General features: G+C 42.6%; 1 protein-coding gene across 6 annotated transcripts in view; it reads right to left on the minus strand.

The window, feature by feature from the left end:
• The window catches only part of ANKFN1 (ankyrin repeat and fibronectin type III domain containing 1), a 603208-nt gene that overhangs the window by 297028 nt on the left and 284877 nt on the right, over positions 1-21303 (minus strand). Inside the window, exon 1 of one of the 6 annotated variants that reach the window (XM_045044944.1) lies at positions 8845-10131. The exons of 4 other annotated variants lie outside the window; for them this stretch is intronic. In XM_045044944.1, the coding sequence (XP_044900879.1) occupies positions 8845-8865 (21 nt within the window). In that variant the 5' untranslated portion in view covers positions 8866-10131. Of the gene's footprint in view, positions 1-8844; positions 10132-21303 lie in introns of those variants that run through there. One more of the 6 variants, XM_045044945.1, reaches the window with a different exon arrangement.

Genomic DNA, 21303 nt, shown 5'->3' on the forward strand with positions numbered 1-21303 from the left:
GGCCAATGAAACTCTCTCCTGGGACTTTGACTCTCAAGAGGAACTAGGATGAAAATGACACTAGAAGCTTATTCATGGTGCTGACAACTGCCTGCTAAATAGTGTCTGCTACACAAATCAGTGTTGTTGCCAGCGCCCTGCTTTTTTGTAAGTATGGTTGTCTGGCATTCTCATGGATTCTAAGAGCTGCCCCAAATTTTCTAATAAACTGTTTTATCTTAGATTAGAAAGATGATATTTTTTACAGCTTGCAAGCAATTATTTTTAATCCTGTTCGTGCCATTTTTTTCTATTGAAATCTAAAAGAAAATTTACTAATTTTTTTATTTAAAACCCTTTCCTTGCTTAATTCTCTTTTATCCTCCCGTGTAGGTTTTAGGCATTCATCATTCAATCAATGTGCACTGAGTACCTATTATGTGTCAGATATTGCACTGGGTGTTTTCATCAAACTGGGAGTTGGAAGTTGTTTTGTGTAATGTGGGGTATTATCGAATATTTAGAAATTAGATATTTCACATGTTATTAAACTGCATTTATGTAGAGTCTATATACATTTATATCAACAGCATAAATTAAGTAGGTGAAAAACCCCATCTAAACTTGGGGAATTTTATATCAGCAAGTGTTTTGCATCTGCTGTGTACAAAGATCCGTATCAGGTAATACGGGGAGGGGGGGGTACAAAAAAAAAGATAAAGATTGCCCAGCCTAAAGGCACTTACTAGGGGCTCCTCAGATATATTTAACAGTTAACAAATAGGAACACGTTCTATAGTGAATACCAAACCTTAAGAAAATGAGAAAAATCCATCTGAATCCTCTGACAATGCTACCACAGGAGAATTTGTTGTGTTCACACCATGTTACATACTTTAATGTCAGATCTCATTTAATACTCATAGCCAACCTGTGAGCTGGGCACTGTTATCATCCCATTTTACTCGGATAGAAACTGAGACCAAATGAGGTTAGAAAACTTTCCTGGAGCACCCCCTTGCATCCTTCATAATTTTTCAATTTGCACACAAATCTCTAATTCTAGAGGCCAAAGATATCCCCTTATCCTCTCAAAATAGTCAACAAAACAGAACAACTTAATATGCCAACATTCAAGGAGCTGGAGTTAGGACCTGTGCATCCTTGCCACTGTCTACTGTCCTCTCCTGCATTTAGAACTTTGTTTGATTTGATAATTGTGTCCTCACATCCAGGCTATCACAACTATTCCATGTCGAAACCCTGGGAGTGTGAGCTTTGCCCCAAATTCGTTTCTAAGCCTAGGGGCATGAGCTTTGGTAACAGACTACCAAGGCTAGAATTTCAAAATAAATCAATCTGCATCTTCTATGGAATTCACTGCATTGGGAGTTTGTATTTATCATTACTTGGCTCCTAGACTCATTTAAGAGAGGCCAACTGGCAGCTCCCATCTCTTATAAAAGTTTCCAGAAGACAAAACATGAAAGTTCTGTTTCATTTTTTCCTGGGATTCTTTTATCTTGTGTGAGCATCAGTAATCAAAGTGGCATTTACTAGCTTGGCAAATGAAGAAACCTTTACTTTCCCACAAGCTCAGTTGTAGGTATCAGGCTCTCCTAAAGTTTCCATAGCAAATAGCCAGCTGAGTGTGCAAAAGGAAGAAAGACAGAAAGGCAAAGAAACAAAGAAATACAGAAAGAAACAAGGAAAGACAGAAACAGAGAGACAGAGAAAGAGAAGGAAAAAAGAAAGAAAAAGAGAAAGAAAGAGAGCAGAGGAAAAGAAAAGAGAAAAGAAGAAAGAAGAAGAAAAAGAAGAAAGAAGAAAGAAATCTGCAAGGAAAAAAATAGTATAACAAGGACCACACTGATCCTACATTAGTTTTCTAGTGACTTGCAGAGTTTGTAATTTTTATCATTTACCTTTCTCTCCACTACACCAATTCCTAGGGGAGGGTTCATTTTTTATTCATTCTGAAAGTTTACCATCAATCATCCTCTTAAAGAGCTTGCCAGAAACTTGGACAGAGCCTCATAATAAAATTGCACAGACAGAGGACTAATTGATTTCTATAAATAATGTTTAGCTGTAAAGATATGAAAGGTGGTTAGAACCACATGTATTAATCTCCCTTTTGCTCCATCTGTGTCTGCAAAAGCAGACTGTACCTTGACAAAGTACCCTGACTATTTTGCCCTGCAAACACACAGCAGGAGATTAACACCAGATGGCCCACCCCTCCCATTTCCTTGCCCTGCCCTCCGCCCCGCCCCCACCTCCTCTGGCCAAATCCTCTAATTACTCCTCCCCTCTGGTCCCCACTTTATATCCCATAATTTTAAAATTCACTTTCCATTACCATCCCTGCACTGACAGCATGCCGAGTTGACAGTCCCCCATTTCTCTCCACCCTTCCACCTTTCTGTACAATAAACAAAAACACAACCCAAACCTCAAACACAAAAGCTTTTCATCAGACTGCAAGACTAACAGTGTTCAGGAAAAACAGTAACTACCGGTGCTAAAGAATTATTAATGTGTGTGTCTTGGAAAGAGGGGGATTAGAGAGGACTCACGCTGGAGGACACTCTCAGGCACTACTAGCTTTAATCACATGGCACCAAAATACCCAGCATTTACTACTTGTCAACATCATATAAAACGGGAACAAAATTATATCTGGGGAAATAAATGCTGGCTGGACAAAGATAATGCTATAAATCTCATGTTGCTGGAAGAATGTTGAAAACCCGCAGAAGCCCCATCTGCTCAGGCCAACTGTGATAGGCTGACATAAAAAGCGAACTAGAGACAGGGCAGGGCTGTGTGATAGATGCCCAATTCCAAATTATGAACATTAGGTGGTTACATCGCAAAGACTGATTCATAAGGGCGCCATCTTAACTGGTTGGGTCAATCAGCTGGTTCCAATCCCAACTAAACACAACACAAAATGTCATACTTAGCATCGAATATCATTTTTCTGGCTACAGATTAAATACAAAATGAATGATTACTTTCACTTGGGAGACAGGAAAATTGTCACACTAGACAGAATTCGATGAAATTGGCCCATTTCTTCCTCTTCTTCTTCTTCTTTTTTTTTTTTTTTTTCTTCTCTTTTCCTGGCCTGGATTGCTCCTAGATGATGGTAGATATTTTCCATAAATAAGAGTGCTAGGGAGTCTTTTTTGATGGGGCAACACAAATGACTAGATTGATTCAAATAAAGTAATTCTACATCAGTCTAATTCTGAGAGCATTAACTATTCCTGATGATTATCATACTTGAAATATGGTCATAATTTTAAAAGCTTTCACAGATACTTTCCTTTTCTGTAGCTTTTCATGTGAGGCAGCTCAAACTTTCTCAAAGCTTTTCTTTTAGGGGGAAAATGCATGCTGTGTTTCGTAATTTTAAGTCTCCGTAAAGTTAACCACACTTGTAAAAAATCACTTATTTTTAGCGTGGGCTCCTTCTGTAGCATTCCCTTCGTCTCCACACGCTGGTTAGTTGTCTGTCTTCACCCCCTTGCCCTGGCCTGCTCACGTCAGCCTAGCAGTTCCTTCTTTCAATGGCAAGTTCTAAGAAGGCAGGGGCTTTTGTAGCCCCACTTGCTTTGCCTGGAGCTCCCAGTGACTTCATGAAGGCTGCCAGCTCTGCTACCAGCCTACAGTGTTTGGGATCTGATGGCCGTTTTGTTATACAGCCATCCCCTGCTTTTCCAAAGTTTGCTTTACGCCGCTTTGCTTTTACCAAAGACCTGCATCAGTACCTGTTTTTGCTAACTGAAAGAAATCCAAAGAAGACTTTTGCTTTTACCAAAAAATGGAGAAAGGCATATACAGCATTCAGCATCTGTTTCGCAGCAGGCCGTTATGGAGGCAGCGTGCACCTCGAGCAGCCCCGCCAAGCTCCTTCCCCAGGAACCATACTCACTCAGCCTTTCGGCATCAAGTGCCGTACCTTTGAACAGTGTCTGAGAGCGTGAGCACTTTATCTTGATTTATTTTGTGTATCTGTTAACAAGATGTGTCCCAAGGTATCAGAAAAGCTTAAGAAAAATTATTTTGGGGGTCTGGGACAGTGCAAAAAATGTCCCATATAATTGAATGCTAATTGCTTCTTTGCTTTATGCCATTTAGGCTCACAAAAGGTTTTGTAGGGATGCTCTGTTTTTGGATAGCTGGGGAAACCTGTAGTTTCATTAGCCACTTCTGCAATGGCCCTAATCTCATCTAAGCACTGGAGCGGAAGAAGATATCGGAAGGGAATGGTTGATTGGACATAAGGAAGTTTTTTCTTCCTTTTCTTTTTAAAAAGGTCTTGGGTAGGGAGGGCCCATGTTGGAACTGGGCCATTATGCTACTTGATTTCATAATTATTGACCTGGTTCTAGGAATTAGGAATTAGACAAGATAGCCCTTGAGGTGTATGTGAGGGGAGTTGCTTGGTCCGTGAGTTAGTGAGTGTGTCAGGACACTGTATGGCTGATCCAAGCCCTGAGTCCATGATGTTCAAATGACTGAAGCATTTCGAGCAAGCAAAAAATTAGCACATCTGTTCATTGGATCAGTGGAAGGAGCCTACCGAGCTCTGAAACACCATGGCCGATCAGTCTGGTGAATTATTTAGCATTCCCAAAAGCTAGGGTGTTCTCCATGTAGGCTGGTGGAAAGTTAAAAGTGCCAAGAAATACATGGTACTGTATTTATATTACCTGGAGTTGAAGAACTGTGTAACCCAGTTTCCACCGCTTACGGCAACAACTGAAGTCTGAAACCAAGAGTCAAGTGGAATACCTAAGCATGAAGGTCAAACTCGGATTCCACACATCTAACCAAGTGAAGCAATCACTGCTTTCTGACCAGTAGGTTCACACTTATAAATGTACCCTCAAACACACGATTAAAACCTTGAAGTAGGCAAATCATCATGTGTTGGGACCAAATGCATCAGAGTCCTAGAAGGATCCACCTAAGTACATCAGTAGGAACTTGGAGGTCAAAGAGAATGAAGTCAATCTATGGCCTTCCTGAGTGCCAGGCAAAGAAAGAGTCTCTGAGAAGACACCATAGTCCCAATGGAGTCCTAAAGTCTTGAGAAGAAGGAGGACCCTCCAAGTAGCCTTAAGATGTTTGAGCCATGGTGTCTGAGAATAAGCAAGCAGAGTCATAGTCATGGTCATAGTCATGGGAGTATGAGGTGATGTGCCCTGGGGTCTGCCTACTCCCTGGTAGATATCTCCCAGACAGTCCCAGTTCAGTGCACATTCAAGCTGAGGTGGTCAAATAAACCTTCTGCATCTGCCTGTCTCCTGAGCTGTCGAGCTTCCTCCTCACCTCAGGTTTAGATAGCTGTCTTTGTGGTTTGAAATAGCTAAGGGCAAAGGTTTAGGTCCTTTCCCCCCATCTATGCCCCTTTGGCCAGAGTCCTCATCCTCCCTCTTTGCCACCTTCCCTAGGTGACCAGTGCTCCTATGCTGGATACCAGTGGCCCAAGGTCACTTGCTATATTATTCCACCAGGACCATGCCCTCCCCAAGAGACTCTCTCAGTTGTGCTATTTGGGAGACCTGGAGATGGTGTCCCCTTCCTAGCTGATGATACATAAGCTAAATACAGTAAAGCCATTCCAATTAGGGGAGCAGAATGGTGTAGGACTAAAACTGGCAAACTTTGTAGAAGAGCCAGTAAATAAATATTTTAGCCTTTATAGGCCATGCAAGCTTGGTTGCAAAAGCTCATCTCTGCTGACCTGGTGCTAAAGCAGCCATAGTCAGTTTGCAAATGAATGAGTATGGCTGTGTTCCAATAAAATGTTCTCTATTAAAATAGGGGACAAGTTGGATCTGGCTTGTGGGGCCTTAGCTTGCTGACCCCTGGCATAGAAGAAAGAACACTACATGCGAATAAAGACCTGGCCCCCAGTCACAGCCCTAACCTTCACCACGTGCATGACTTCAGGCAAGTCACTTCTTCCTTTCTCACCACTCACTCCTCCCAAAGGAAGCATGTTATAGAGAGGGTGACATGTGAGACTGGCCATGTGCCTGACATCTTCAGTTGTCTTGCTCATCAATGGAGTTGTTGATGGCCAACAAAGCACAGGCCACACAATTTGTTTTACAGGAAGGGTTATCACTGTGAGCATCTGCCATGAGATAACATACATACTCTCCTTTCTTCTTCCTAGCGCACCAAGGTAGGTAATATGTTCCCTCTTTAACAGATGAGGAAACAGAGATCAGGGATGTTAAATGACTTGCCCAAGCCACCTAATGACCAAGTTACCGGGCCAAAATTCAAATCCAGGTCTGTCTAACCATACCCAAATTTCCTTTTCACCATGTAGCCTTCTGTGTAGGCAGTTTAGTTTTCAATCCCTCACGCTAACCATTTTTCAGATGTTGTCTCTGATGTACTGTTCACTCCGCAGTTGCTGGAGTGATCAGATATTGTCACTTCCAGGTGCAAATCTGCCCATTGGCTTCCCATCACACGTTGAATAGAATAAAGCCATTCCAATTAAGTGAGCACAACAGCATAGATCCCAAATCCTTCCCACGTCTTATGAGGCCACTATGGTCTCTGCTATCTTGCTCCACCCTCTCTGACCTTTCTTCTCTGCCTCACTTACTCTGTTCCAGCCCCACACACTTTGCTTTGCCTTACACACGTCAAGCAGACTCCCACGTCAAGATTTTCACCATTGTGGCTCTCCAGCCTGGAACACTATGCTCTGTGGATCAGAATGGCTCATCCCCTCACTTAATTGATGCCTCAGCTTAAATGTCACCTCCTCAAAAAGAACCTTCCTGACCACCTTATCCATAAAAGCACCACTAATCACTCTGTCTCCTGATGTACTTTTGTTTTCATTGTAGCTCCTATCACACTAGCCAATAATCACATTTACCTTTTTTCTTCTTCTCTCTTGCCTTGTGAAGGCAAGGGATTTGTCTTGTTCACTGATAAATGTCATCTAATCTCATAGGCTTTCAACGGCTATCTACTGATTGTTGAATAAATGAGAGAAAATATTGGAATGAGGCAACAGTGTGACTGGCTCAGAACCAGTTGATCACCACTCTGAGGGCAGTGTTTCAAATCTATCAGCAGTGTGAAATTTTGTCCTTTAATCCCCTTCTAGGAAGCACAGCTTGCTTGCCTTTGGCAGAACAAGAAAAAAAATTAGGGTACTACTTCGTCTCATCCTTAGAAAGTATATAATACAGGAGAGGTGCCACCAAACTGGGAAAGATTAGTCTCACAACTGAATGGCAGAGGTCATCGAAGGTCCAAGGTTTTCCACCTGCCAGCCGCCAAGCCACTTGTTGTTCCACCTCCTCCATCATCTGCACCATCCTTTTCTTCAGGGGCTGTTCCTGACCAGACTGCCACCACTGCGAAATCCTCTTCTCACCAGGCTTAACGGCAGCATGAAAACCTCAGGTGCACTTTTGGTGGGAAAACACCATTCTTATCCAAACACTGTCACTTAGTGGGTGGAGAAACCAAGAGCCAGAGAACTGAAATAGCTTAGCTAAGGTCCTGCTGCTTATTAATGTCACTTGTGAGTCTATAGCCTGAGTTTCCTGATCACAAAACTGGTCCTAGCTCCACACTGCGTGCAAAATGTTAGAAGTACACAATCTGTAACATCCCAGGCTAATCACTGAAGAATCAATTCAATTCTACATAGATGGAGCATCCAATATGGCTGGTCCCATAATTGCTGGGAGTCTGGGGGTGCAACAATGAAAACACTAGAGTCCCTGTCCCCAAAGAGTTTACTGGAAGTCTGAACACAGAATGAAAGAAATTGGAATTTTTGGGTGCATTTAAATGTTGATTAATAGGTGAATGCAGTAATCAGTTTAATCTCAAAGAGATTCTTAAAGCACCTTCCAAAGCTTCCTCAGTTATGCTTAGGCCTCCCTCTGCATATGATTCTTAAAAAGAGAGAGAGAGAGGGAGGAAGAGAGAGGAAGAGAGAGAGGGGAAGGGAGAGGAAAGGAAAAGAAAGGAAAGGAAAAGGGAAAGGAAAAGAAAGGAAAGAAAAGGAAAGGGAAGCCAGCCCTCAGCCCAGACTTCAAAGATTATCTTCTGCATTATCGTAGCAACTTTTGATATGAGAATGCAGAGACTTTTGGTTACTACTAACCTAGTCAATAACAGACATTCCCTCCATCAATCAATGGCACATTTGAGGTCTTCTAGAACAACCTGGGTCAGTGACAGGGATTCAAGTACTGATACAACCTGTGAGATCAGTAGGGGGACTTAACGTCAGTCAGTCCCAACTGTACTAAGCCCTGGCTCAGTTGTTCAGAGATGACCTCCTACAAGAAAAGCACACCCTTGCCTTTAGAACAAATCTTTCCTCTCTATCACCCAGACAATAAAGTCCAAAAAGAGTGAAAGGGTAAGAGAGAGAGGCGGAGAGAGCAAGCAAGAGCGAGCCACAAGTACACTGGCAGAAATAAGAGCAAGAGTTGACATTAACACAGAAACGCACCATTCCTGATTGCTTTGTATTTACAGAAGTGAAAAGCCAAGGATAAAAGAGAAACCGGAAAAAAAGGTACATACCTGCCTCTAGAAGCTTCTCTCCTTCCACATTCCCCATTCTCTCACCTCCCAAAAGATAAAGACACACTTTATCACAGCCCCAAACTACTTGGGATCAAGACTTTGCAGCGCACAGAAACGAAACCAGCTTTCCCTCCGCCTTGACCCAGGATGCTTACCCGCTCGCTGAGTTCACTCACCCACTCTCCCCACATTTTCCTGCCTGTTGCATGCAAAGCATTGTCTCCAAACGCCAATTACTGATATTCAAAACTGCGGTTTTCCTACCCTGGTTAGAGACGCCTCCATGAGAGACCGGGTTGAGCTCTTGAGTTGAAAGAGAACCTGGGGGGTGGAGGGAAACCCCTTCTCGAACCTCCACGCGGTTCCCGTTACCAAGGGAACTCTCTTTGTCCTGGGAGGCGAAGAATGGCTGCCTCTCCCACGGCCTGGCTCCAGCAGTGGCCAAATCTCTGCACAGGGTCAAGAGCAGAGGGAGGGGAAGCCTCACACATGCTTCTCACAAAGAAATCACTTTCAAAGAATGAAAGAAATGGTGAAAATGCAGTTTGAGGAGGCACCCCGGTGGCGAGGGAGTAAGTTTATCTATGGTGCTGCGATCAGATTGGAGTTGGCTTTCCTGCTCCCCAAAAGGAGACAGATTCAAATCTGTATCACAGGGGAGACAGGGAAGGGAAAGTTGCAAAGGGTATGTCCCAGCCTCCTTCAGCAGAGGCTGAACATTGATCAGATGCACAATTAATTAGTTAAAATGCTTAGTTGACGCTTCGCGCTGGATTACTTTGGCTCCTGGACTGGTCGGAGGAGCTGTCTGCCTGTTTTCTGGAAGCCTGGTGGGTCCCGGCCTGGAGATGGTAGTATCATTTTGACCGTGAAGCAAATTCTCATTTGCCCTGCATTTTAGGGACCTGGGTTGGCTTTCCTTTTCAGAATAAATTCTCTTAGGGAAGATGCCAAAGGAGGAACATTTTGTACATGCTTATTTTGAAACCCATTTGTCAAGGCTAGACCAGATTGAACAGTAGTTTGGAAAGTTTGGATGGACGTCAATTACAAGCCTAGTGCCTGGCACAGGGCAAGTGCTCAATAAAACGTCAGCAGCCTGAATGGTTGTAGAAGGACAACTTGTTCCAGCATCTTATCTTTCTAGCAAGGTAGGAGGATAAAAACGCAATAAATGGAGCAGTTGAGGCTCGAGGACATGGCTTGCCCAATGACCCATGACTGAATGGTAGTAGACAGACTCAAGCCCAAAGCCCATTATCTCTGACCATGATGTCTAACTGCTTTTTTAGAACAAGAGAATTCTCTATCCAAATGTTGTTGTACAAGTTTAAACACAAAAAAAGGCAAATCAATAAAGGAAAACAGAAACTGGCCACCTCTGCATCTGGTCTGGGCTAAACATGGGGTGAACTTTACACTGATAGTGAAGTACCAAGCAAAACTGATACACACACATCATTGGTGCCTGTGTATATGATCGTAGGGATTTCCCCTACCATAAAATAATCTCCAAGAAGGAAAGCACCATGCTTCACTCCTTTTCTTCTTTCTTTCTTTCTTTCTTTCTTTCTTTCTTTCTTTCTTTCTTTCTTTCTTTCTTTCTTTCTTTCTTTCTTTCATCTCTTAAATACCTACTAATATGCCTACTACATAGCAGGTGCATGATCCTTAAGGACTGAGGATCAATGAGTCCATTTTTGAATGTTTTATTGTCAACTACATTAGGCCCCAGGGAGGACTCAGGAGATGTTGAAGGCATAGTATCTGTGCCTGTGAAATTTAAGATTTATGTAAAATGAAGGATTCGGTCCTGAAATATTACTTAAGCCTATTGCAGCAAGTGTAGCTGAGAGTAAAAGAAGTAATGCATTTATTTAATGGATGAAAACCAGCTCTCTCGGTGGTTTTGTCTGTCAGACTGTGGCTGTAAAATCCCAGGAGCTCTGAGCTGCAAACAGGCCCAGTTAGGCTGGCAGGGTCCATGCTTATTTCTTGTCAATACCCTTGGCTTTTTCAGCCTGCCTCCTGGAAAGAAACCCTGGGTAATACACATGACCTCGTGGTAGAATGGCTGGAGATAGCACCATCATGGCACATTCCATACTCTGTGATGCTGCTTCTCTTTTACAAAAAGACTAATTTAAATCTATCAAAACCTACTACCAAAATACACAAGATATGCCTGGTGCATAACCACAAGAAAATAGCCTTCTGGACACTCTTATTAGTTGGGATTTGTGGGCCCAGATTTCCCTCTCATTCTCTCTAGGGGATGCTGACACAGGACCTACTTTGCATGGTCCACAGCACTAACTTGTCAACCGGGGGAAAATTCCAGCCAAAGGGATCAGGGTCCTGGCCTCACTGCACCTTCACAATGGAAACAGCAGGTGGAGAGTGCTAAGTGCCAGAGTCTCTGCCAAAAAGACAGACTAATGCTTTCAGGTCATCTGAAGGTCATAGATGAAGACTGAGGCCCAGAGATACAGACCAAGTGGGCAGAGTAGATGGGACTCCATGAGTGGAAATGCCCCCTCATATCTTCACCAGTGGCCTCTGACTTTAGGTGGGGGCATGCGTCCCATCCTGGCCCTCCCATCTGGTCATGCCACTCTTCAGAGTAAGATACTGCCACGTCTATCCACTGTCCTTAGACCGAGTCCAATATCTGAGGATTTCTGTCATCTGCACTGCCCAGCTTTGCCTCAGAGACTGCATTTACTCACCCAGTATCTTACCTCTTCTCTGAAATACTCAGGTCATTTTATTTCACCACATTCTTTCTCTTGCATTTTACTCTGCCCATATGTAACACAACCAATGGCACTGTCACAGACAGCACCCCAAATCGACTTGCCAGACCTCTCTGCTTGTGCCAGGGAGCCCTGGGCAAGGTGCTGTGGAAGGAGGGTTTCGGTGGAAGGATGCTCACTTAGAATTATGTTGTGCTTCACCAGAAGGAAGGAGCAATGTCTTATACTCAGCATTCATCATGGCATGCCGTGCATTTTGGGGAGAGAGTGAAGAAGGAGAAGGAAGGAGAGGAGGAGGAAGGAGAGGAGAAGGAGGAGTTGGAGAAAGGGGGAAGGAATTAGAATTCAGCCATACCTACCACTCAAGGGCATTCACGTTTTCTGGTCGTGAACCACCTCTTGTTTGAACTAATACCCTTGTCATACATTACAGTCTGAAGTAAATGAGGGCAGCTGGTCTTGTGTCAGGTAATATGGACTAGTGGAGACTGTGGTAAAATAGAGACTAAATGCTATGTTCAAAGGGCACGGTAGTAACTCTCGCCACTGCCTGACATGTGGGACTGAAGCCCAGGATTGCCAGCACTTTTTACTTTTTGAAGAAAAGCCAAAAATGTGAAAATGTATGAAATTTCCCAATTTAACAGTGTTGATTCAAAATGCTCACAAACACTGCATATGACAAACAAAATATATCTATCTAGTTCATGGGCTGCTACTTTGTGACCTCTGCTCTATGTGAGACTTTCCAGAGTGTGGGCACAGGCATCTATAGGCAGGGGCGTAGAGCTGTCATCAACAATCCAGATCACAAAACTTATGTGAAGACATCCAGAGGGTAACAGGTAGAGACATAAATGACCTCAACATGCCACTTCATGAAGTAGAGGGTGCCACAGTGATCAAATATAAAAGAATGGGGAAAAAAATAATGGAAAACCTACCTCTTTCTCAGGAGTTGTGACAATGGAAGTGTTCAGTGCTCCCATCCAACTCAGGGAGCTGGACAGCTCCAGAGGCAGTCCTCCCTAATCCTCCTGTGGTGCCAGAAGGCTGAGCTGGCAGACTGGCAGAAAAGGGGTGGGGTGTGTGGGTGTCACCATGGCAAACAGAATGCCATGCCAGGGGGTAGGCATATGCATGACTCAACACAAGTCCCTTTTCACACTGGCCTCAAGCATACTTTCTCCAGCTCTTAGCCAGTATAAACTCAAGAAGCATTGTTTCTGGGGAAGGGCTGGCAATGGTGAGATCCTCCTCTTCAAGGAAGACCTTTCTTCACCATGAACACCTGCAGACGCACCGTCATGGTGCAAGTGGCCCAACTGTTCACAATGGCTGCCCTGCTTCTAGCTCTCTCCGTTTAACCTTGAAGAGGAGACCACCCCTGCCCTTTGAATCCCTTTATATCATCACCAGTCTCCTTCCTTCTCAGCGTTATGACACGTGCCCCTACTTGTCAAGAATTTGCTTTCTATATCCCTTTTCTCTCTCCCCTTCCCTTTGGTTATGATTCAAATCTTACCAATTAGTTTTCTACAAAGTCTGCTGGTTCCGAACTACCATCTCCTATTTCTATAGCCACCATCCTTATCCAGGTGCTCAACATTCCCAATTCCTGTTGCTATTTTGGGGCCTCTGAAGAAGGTTTTTCTTGCTTCCAGACTCTCCCCACCTGCCCTAAGCACCATTTCCATCATGTCATCCCCTTCCCTATTATTTATTCTCTTAAATTAAAATACACAAACATGACCTTAAAAGACTTTTCCCCCACTGCCTCTGTGTACAGCCTATTCAATTACCTTCAGGCAATGGAAAGAGCATGAATCTTGGAATCACACAGACCCAAGTTCACATCCTGGCTTTGCCATTTACTCCCTGTGTGATCTGAACAAATTACGTAACCTCTCCTGGCTTCATTTCCTCATCTTAAAACTGGGATAAATAATACCTACCCTGTACAGTTTTTGAGAGAATCATATAAGCTAATTCAGGCTATCCTCTTGTATACATATTCAAAAAATGGTAGCAGTCATCAGTATTATTCTTTACTAATGTAGTATTAAAGGGGGAAAGTAGGAGGGTGTTTGCATCTGTAAGTAAGCAAGATGACAGATATTTCAAAAGACTGTGAATCAAACTAAAGAAATTATGGAAATTCGTAAAGCCCTATGTATTCTGCTACAGTGCAGAAGGCAAAAAAAATTATCGAGAGAGGGGCGCCTGGGTGGCTCAGTTGATTAAGTGTCCGACTTTGGCTCAGGTCATGATCTCACGGTTTGTGAGACCCGCATTGGGCTCTGCGCTGACAGTATGATGCCTGCTTTGGATTCTGTCCCCCTCTCTCTGCCCTCCTCCTGCTCTATCTCAAAAACAAACATTAAAGAAAAAAATTTTTTTTTAATTTTTAAGAGAAAAAAGGGAAAGCTAGTGCTATTAAGTCCCAGCAGTTTTGTCCCCTGGATATCTTAGCTATGTTAACTATGTTCTCCAAAACAAATATGTGGCTGCAATCCAAGAAAGCCCCTGAAAGCTCCCTAGAAACAGACAGATGATGGGGCGCCTGGGTGGCTCAGTTGGTTAAGCGTCCGACTTTGGCTCAGGTCATGATCTCACGGTCGGTGAGTTTGAGCCCCGAGTCAGGCTCTGTGCTGACAGCTCAGAGCCTGGAGCCTGCTTCAGATTCTGTGTCTCCCTCTCTCTCTGACCCTCCCCCATTCATGCTCTGTCTCTCTCTGTCTTAAAAATAAATAAAACATTAAAAAAAAAAGAAACAGACAGATGATGCCCAACTTATGGATTTCACAAGAGATGTGCATGGCTTGTGGTCACCATTGCCTTCATAGCACCATTAAACATGGTGGAATGGATAAACCAGCCCTACAAGAGATCCTAAGGGGGATCCTGTGAGACAAAGTACCAGAGACATCGTTACAAGCATGAAACCTACAGACGTCACAATGACTCTAAACCCATATCTTTCTATAATAACACTGAATGTAAATGGACTAAATGTGCCAACCAAAAGACATAGGGTATCAGAATGGATAAAAAAAACAAGACCCATCTATTTGCTGTCTACAAGAGACTCATTTTAGACCTGAGGACACCTTCAGATTGAGAGTGAGGGGATGGAGAACTATTTACCATGCTACTGGAAGTCAAAAGAAAGCTGGAGTGGCCATACTTATATCAGACAAACTAGACTTTAAATTAAAGACTGTAACAAGAGATAAAGGAGGGCATTATATAATAATTACAGGGTCTATCCATCAAAAAGAACTAACAATTATAAATGTCTATGCGCCGAATATGGGAGTCCCCAAATATATAAAACAATTAGTCACAAACACAAGCAACCTTATTGACAAGAATGTGGTAATTGCAGGGGACTTTAATACCCCACTTACAACAATGGATAGATCATCTAGACACATGGTCAATAAAGAAACAAGGGCCCTGAATGATACATTGGATCAGATGGACTTGACAGATATATTTAGAACTCTGCATCCCAAAGCAACAGAATATACTTTCTTCTCGAGTGCACATGGAACATTCTCCAAGATAGATCACTTACTGGGTCACAAAACAGCCCTTCATAAGCATACAAGAATTGAGATCATACCATGCATACTTTTGGACCACAATGCGATGAAGCTTGAAATCAACCACAGGAAAAAGTCTGGAAAACCTCCAAAAAGCATGGAGGTTAAAGAACACCCTACTAAAGAATGAATGGGTCAACCAGGCAATTAGAGAAGAAATTAAAAAATATATGGAAACAAACGAAAATGAAAATACAACAATCCAAACGCTTTGGGATGCAGCAAAGGCAGTTCTGAGAGGAAAACATATTGCAATCCAGGCCTATCTCCAGAAACAAGAAAAATCCCAAATACAAAACCTAACAGCACACCTAAAGGAAATAGAAGCAGAGCAGCAAAGACACCCTAAACCCAGCAGCAGAAGAGAAATAATAAAGATCAGAGCAGAAATAAACAATATTGAATCTAAAAAAACTGTAGAGCAGATCAATGAAACCAAGAGTTGGTTTTTTGAAAAAATTAAAAAAATTGATAAACCTCTAGCCAGGCTTCTCAAAAAGAAAAGGGAGATGACCCAAATAGATAAAATCATGAATGAAAATGGAATTATCACAACCAATTCCTCAGAAATACAAGCAATTTTCAGGGAATAATATGAAAAATTATATGCCAACAAACTGGACAACCTGGAAGAAATGGACAAATTCCTAAACACCCACACACTTCCAAAACTCAAACAGGAGGAAATAGAAAGCTTGAACAGACCCATAACCAGCGAAGAAATTGAATCAGTTATCAAAACTCTCCCAAGAAATAAGAGTCCAGGACCAGATAGCTTCCCTGGGGAATTCTATCAGACATTTAAAGCACAGATAATACCTATCCTTCTCAAGCTATTCCAAAAAATAGAAAGGGAAGAAAAACTTCCAGACTCATTCTATGAAGTATTACTTTGATTCCTAAACCAGACAGAGATCCAGGAAAAAAAAAGAGAACTACAGGCCAATATCCCTGATGAATATGGATGCAAAAATTCTCAATAAGATACTAGCAAATCGAATTCAACAGCTTATAAAAAGAATTATTCACCATGATCAAGTGGGATTCATTCCTGGGCTGCAGGGCCGGTTCAACATTCGCAAATCAATCAACGTGATAAATCACATTAATAAAAGAAAAGATAAGAACCATATGATCCTGTCAATCGATGCAGAAAAAGCATTTGACAAAATTCAGCATGCTTTCTTAATAAAAACCCTCGAGAAAGTCGAGATAGAAGGAACATACTTAAACATCATAAAAGCCATTTATGAAAAGCCCACAGCTAACATCATCCTCAATGGGGAAAAACTGAGAGCTTTCCCCCTGAGATCAGGAACACGACAGGGATGTCCACTCTCACTGCTGTTGTTTAACATAGTGTTGGAAGTGCTAGCATCAGCAATCAGACAACAAAAGGAAATCAAAGGCATCAAAATTGGCAAAGATGAAGTCAAGCTTTCACTTTTTGCAGATGACATGATAATATACATGGAGAACCCGAGAGACTCCACCAAAAGTCTGCTAGAACTGATACATGAATTCAGCAAAGTTGCAGGATACAAAATCAATGTACAGAAATCAGTTGCATTCTTATACACTAATATTGAAGCAACAGAAAGACAAATAAAGACAATGATCCCATTCACAAATGCACCAAGAAGCATAAAATACCTAGGAATAAATCTAACCAAAGATGTACAAGATCTGTATGCTGAAAACTATAGAAAGCTTATGAAGGAAATTGAAGAAGATATAAAGAAATGGAAAAACATTCCATGCTCATGGGTTGGAAGAATAAATATTGTTAAAATGTCAATACTACCCAAAGCTATCTATACATTTAATGCAATCCCAATCAAAATTGCACCAGCATTCTTCTCGAAGCTAGAACAAGCGATCCTAAAATTCATATGGAACCACAAAAGGCCCCGAATAGCCAAAGTAATTTTGAAGAAGAAGACCAAAGCAGGAGGCATCACAATCCCAGACTTTAGCCTCTACTACAAAGCTGTCATCATCAAGACAGCATGGTATTGGCACAAAAACAGACACATAGACCAATGGAATAGAATAGAAACCCCAGAACTAGACCCACAAACGTATGGCCAACTCATCTTTGACAAGCAGGAAAGAACATCCAATGGAAAAAAGACAGTCTCTTTAACAAATGGTGCTGGGAGAACTGGACAGCAACATGCAGAAGAATGAAACTAGACCACTTTCTCACACCATTCACAAAAATGAACTCAAAATGGATAAAGGACCTGAATGTGAAACAGGAAACCATCAAAACACTAGAGGAGAAAGCAGGAAAAGACCTCTCTGACCTCAGCCGCAGCAATCTCTTACTCGACACATCCCCAAAGGCAAGGGAATTAAAAGCAAAAGTGAATTACTGGGACCTTATGAAGATAAAAAGCTTCTGCACAGCAAAGGAAACAACCAACAAAACTAAAAGGCAACCAACGGAATGGGAAAAGATATTTGCAAATGACATATCGGACAAAGGGCTAGTATCCAAAATCTATAAAGAGCTCACCAAACTCCACACCCAAAAAACAAATAATCCAGTGAAGAAATGGGCAGAAAAGATGAATAGACACTTCTCTAAAGAAGACATCCAGATGGCCAACAAGCACACGAAAAGATGCTCAGCATCGCTCCTCATCAGGGTAATACAAATCAAAACCACACTCAGATATCACCTCATGCCAGTCAGAGTGGCCAAAATGAACAAATCAGGAGACTATAGATGCTGGAGAGGATGTGGAGAAACGGGGACCCTCTTGCACTGTTGGTGGGAATGCAAACTGGTGCAGCCACTCTGGAAAACAGTGTGGAGGTTCCTCAAAAAATTAAAAATAGACCTACCCTATGACCCAGCAGTAGCACTGCTACGAATTTACCCAAGGGATACAGGAGTACTGATGCATAGGGGCACTTGTACCCCAATGTTTATAGCAGCACTCTCAACAATAGCCAAATTGTGGAAAAAGCCTAAATGTCCATCAACTGATGAATGGATAAAGAAATTGTGGTCTATATACACAATGGAATACTACGTGGCAATGAGAAAGAATGAAATATGGCCCTTTGTAGCAACGTGGATGGAACTGGAGAGTGTTATGCTAAGTGAAATAAGCCATACAGAGAAAGACGGATACCATATGGTTTCACTCTTATGTGGATCCTGAGAAACTTAACAGAAACCCATGGGGGAGGGTAAGGAAAAAAAAAAGAGGTTAGAGTGGGAGAGAGCCAAAGCATAAGAGACTCTTAAAAACTGAGAACAAACTGAGGGTTGATGGGGGGTGGGAGGGAGGGAAGGGTAGGTGATGGGCATTGAAGAGGGCATCTTTTGGGATGAGCACTGGGTGTTGTATGGAAACCAATTTGACAATAAATTTCATGTATTAAAAAAAAACATGGTGGATTGGAGACCCACAAGTCATCTGAGGAAACCAGAACGTGAATCCTGACTCCATCAAAGTCCTAGCTTTGGAACTATGAGCAGGATACCGGATCTCTCCAAGCCTCAGGCCCTTACCCATAAAATTAACGGAACCATGCTATCTGTGTAGGGAGCTAATTAGATTTGCAGCTCTTCCAAAGGGCTTCTCCTGTTTTGGCTGTGTGATATATGTTTCCTCTTATTCTCTTTGAGGGACCCAACATTCACATCCTTTAAAGAAATTCCCTTGATCAAGGTGTTCTGATACTAACTACGGCTTTATCTGTGTCCTCTTAGCAAAATGCAATTTTAAATTTGTAGAGTTACAAAGATGAGTTTCTGAGTGAGACAGGCTTGGTTTTTAAATTCTGGTTTTACTACTCACTAGCCCCATTACCTAAATGTCTCAGTTTCTTTTTCTGTAAGATAGAAGTCACTGTCCTTCCTGTAGAGGACCCTCGTAAAGATTCAAGGAGATAATGCGGGTAAGGTGTTTAGAACAGGACTTAACAAAGAGAAAGGATCCAGAAGAGGTTAGCTGCTTTTACTAAGATGGAAAGTACCAGAAGTGGTACATCCCAGGATGGGATATGGGTCCCATGTTGACACAAAGAAGTTATATGATCTTGGTCCATTCATATAACCTGTTTTCAGATTTAGAAAATGAAAGTCATGCCACCTGCCTTATATCCCAGGAATTTCATAAACATGAAACAATGTCATAGATCTGAAGATTCTGTGAAAAATGAAAAGCAACAGTTTTACACATCTGCCAGCAAAAGAAGTTATTTTCAACTTCTCTTTGTGTGTGTGTGTGTGTGTGTGTGTGTGTGTGTGTGTGTGTGTGTGTGAGAGAGAGAGAGAGAGAGAGAGAGAGAGAGAGAGAGAGAGTGTGTGTGTGTGTGTCTGCCTGTCTGGAAGCTCCTCGAAGGTAGGAAGGGATATTTCCACGTCTTTTGCACCCATCCCATGGTTTCTACTTTAATTCTGTGTTCTCAATACCCCAGTCAGTGCTTATTCCTTACCCATGCCTGCCTTGTAGAACAGGCTCAGATAAAAGCACCTACCCCTTATGTGTGGGCAGCATTTCTGCCAAGGCAAAGATCCCACTCCTAGGTTCGAGAGCCTGAGCTGCCCCAAGGAGAGGGGAAAGATTAAGCATCTGTAATAAATGTTCTCTAGGCAGGGAGGGAAAAATCACCTAACACTCTTGTGGCTTTTAGAAAAAAAGAGTAAGAGAGAAGAAAGAGGAAAAAGAAAAAAATCCGAGCCTTAAACAAGTGGCCAGGCTGTTTGTCATCTGTAAAATGAGGCGATGGAAAAGCACGGAAGGGCAGTGGTCACTGGGTCTGCTTCAGGGATTCGTGCCTCAGACGTCTGCTCCAACATGCCCGGGCTGTCCATCTGCAATTTCTTTTTTTTTTTTTTTTAACAAAAACAGAGAATTCTCACTGGGCTGAAGTTTCCCACCTGGCTCAGGAGTTTTCAGACCTGGCCTAGGTGGTCTCTAAGTAAATATTTTCATCCTCACTCACTCACCTCCTCCTGAGGGAAAAAAAAATCATCTCTCTACTCAGCTAGAGAAGAAAGCACCCAAACCAAACAGCAGATTATCTGCACCATTGGAACCCTCATTCCAGGGGCTCCCAGGAGGGCATGTGGTTTAAATCAGAGTGTCCAGGCTACTTGTCTATCTTCTAGATGGATCTGGTTAACATGGACCTGGAGAGAAAGCTGGGATGTGTGCCAGAGCCCTTTAGTGCCTGTACAGATTGGCTCAGGGACTCTCAACACCACCCAATAATTCTAGAAATCCACCTGCAGGCAAAAGGTAAAGAAATAGTCTAAACTAGAGTGGAAACGATACTGCATCCTTGAATGCACAGAAAGATTGAGCCTTCGTGATTTCTACCTACCTAGCAGTTTCAGTGGGAATCCTCCTGCTTAGAGCTAATTTCAGGGGCTCTTTTCCTTCTGCATTCAATTGGGTCAGGCTCAGTAGTTTTGTTTTAGTTTGTTTTGTTTTGTTTTCAGAAAACATTTCTGTAAGATGAAAAAATTCCTCTATTTGTACCAGGCACTGTGCTAGGCTGTGGGGCTCTAAAGATGCACAAAACACAACCTCTGCCCTCCAGCTCACAGCTCTTGCAATGAAGCTAAAAATCCAGATACACAATTATTAAAATATTTGTTTCCTAGGGCTACCATAGCAAATTATCATAAACTGGGTGACTTAAAATAATAGAAAAATTTCTCTCTCACAGTTCTGGAGGCCAGAAGTCTGAAATGCAGGTGTCAGGAAAGTTGTTTCTTGTGGGGCTTTGAAGGCACATCTATTCCTTGTCTCTCTTCTAGCTTCTGGTGGCCACTGGAAATCTGTGGTGGCCCTTGGCTCGTGGCCACAGAGCTCCATTCTCTGCCAACACCTTCACACGGCCTTCTTGCTGTGTCTCTGTGTCAAATTTCCTCTCCTTTCTAAATCCACTGGATTTGGGGTCCCCCTCTAAAACCAGGATGACCTCATCCTGAGGACCCTTAACTAAATTACATCTGCAAAGACCGTAATTCCAAATAAAGTCATGTTTCAAAGGTACTAGGAGTTAGGACTTAAACATATCTTTTTGGGGGCGTGCTTGAATCCACCACAAAGACTACACGTGGTATGTGCTATAAAACTAGAGGCAAGTGCAGGACACAACGGCACCAGAAAGGAGAGAGTCTAATGCTGCTGCGGGGAGCATCAGGGAGAATTTCTGGAGGAGGTGATTCCCAGGGGGGGTTTCAAGGCTAGTCTGGAATCTGCCTACTGCTTACCACCTACTTCACTTGTGTGAAGGCTTGGAGGTTGGAAAGTGTCACGAAGGGGACGGCTCTATTTTTGGCATTTGGATGTTGACAGGTCCCTCGGATCTCCCCGCTGCTTATC

This window comes from Felis catus, chromosome E1, assembly GCF_018350175.1.
Source record: "Felis catus isolate Fca126 chromosome E1, F.catus_Fca126_mat1.0, whole genome shotgun sequence".
NCBI classification, from domain to species: Eukaryota; Metazoa; Chordata; class Mammalia; order Carnivora; family Felidae; genus Felis; species Felis catus.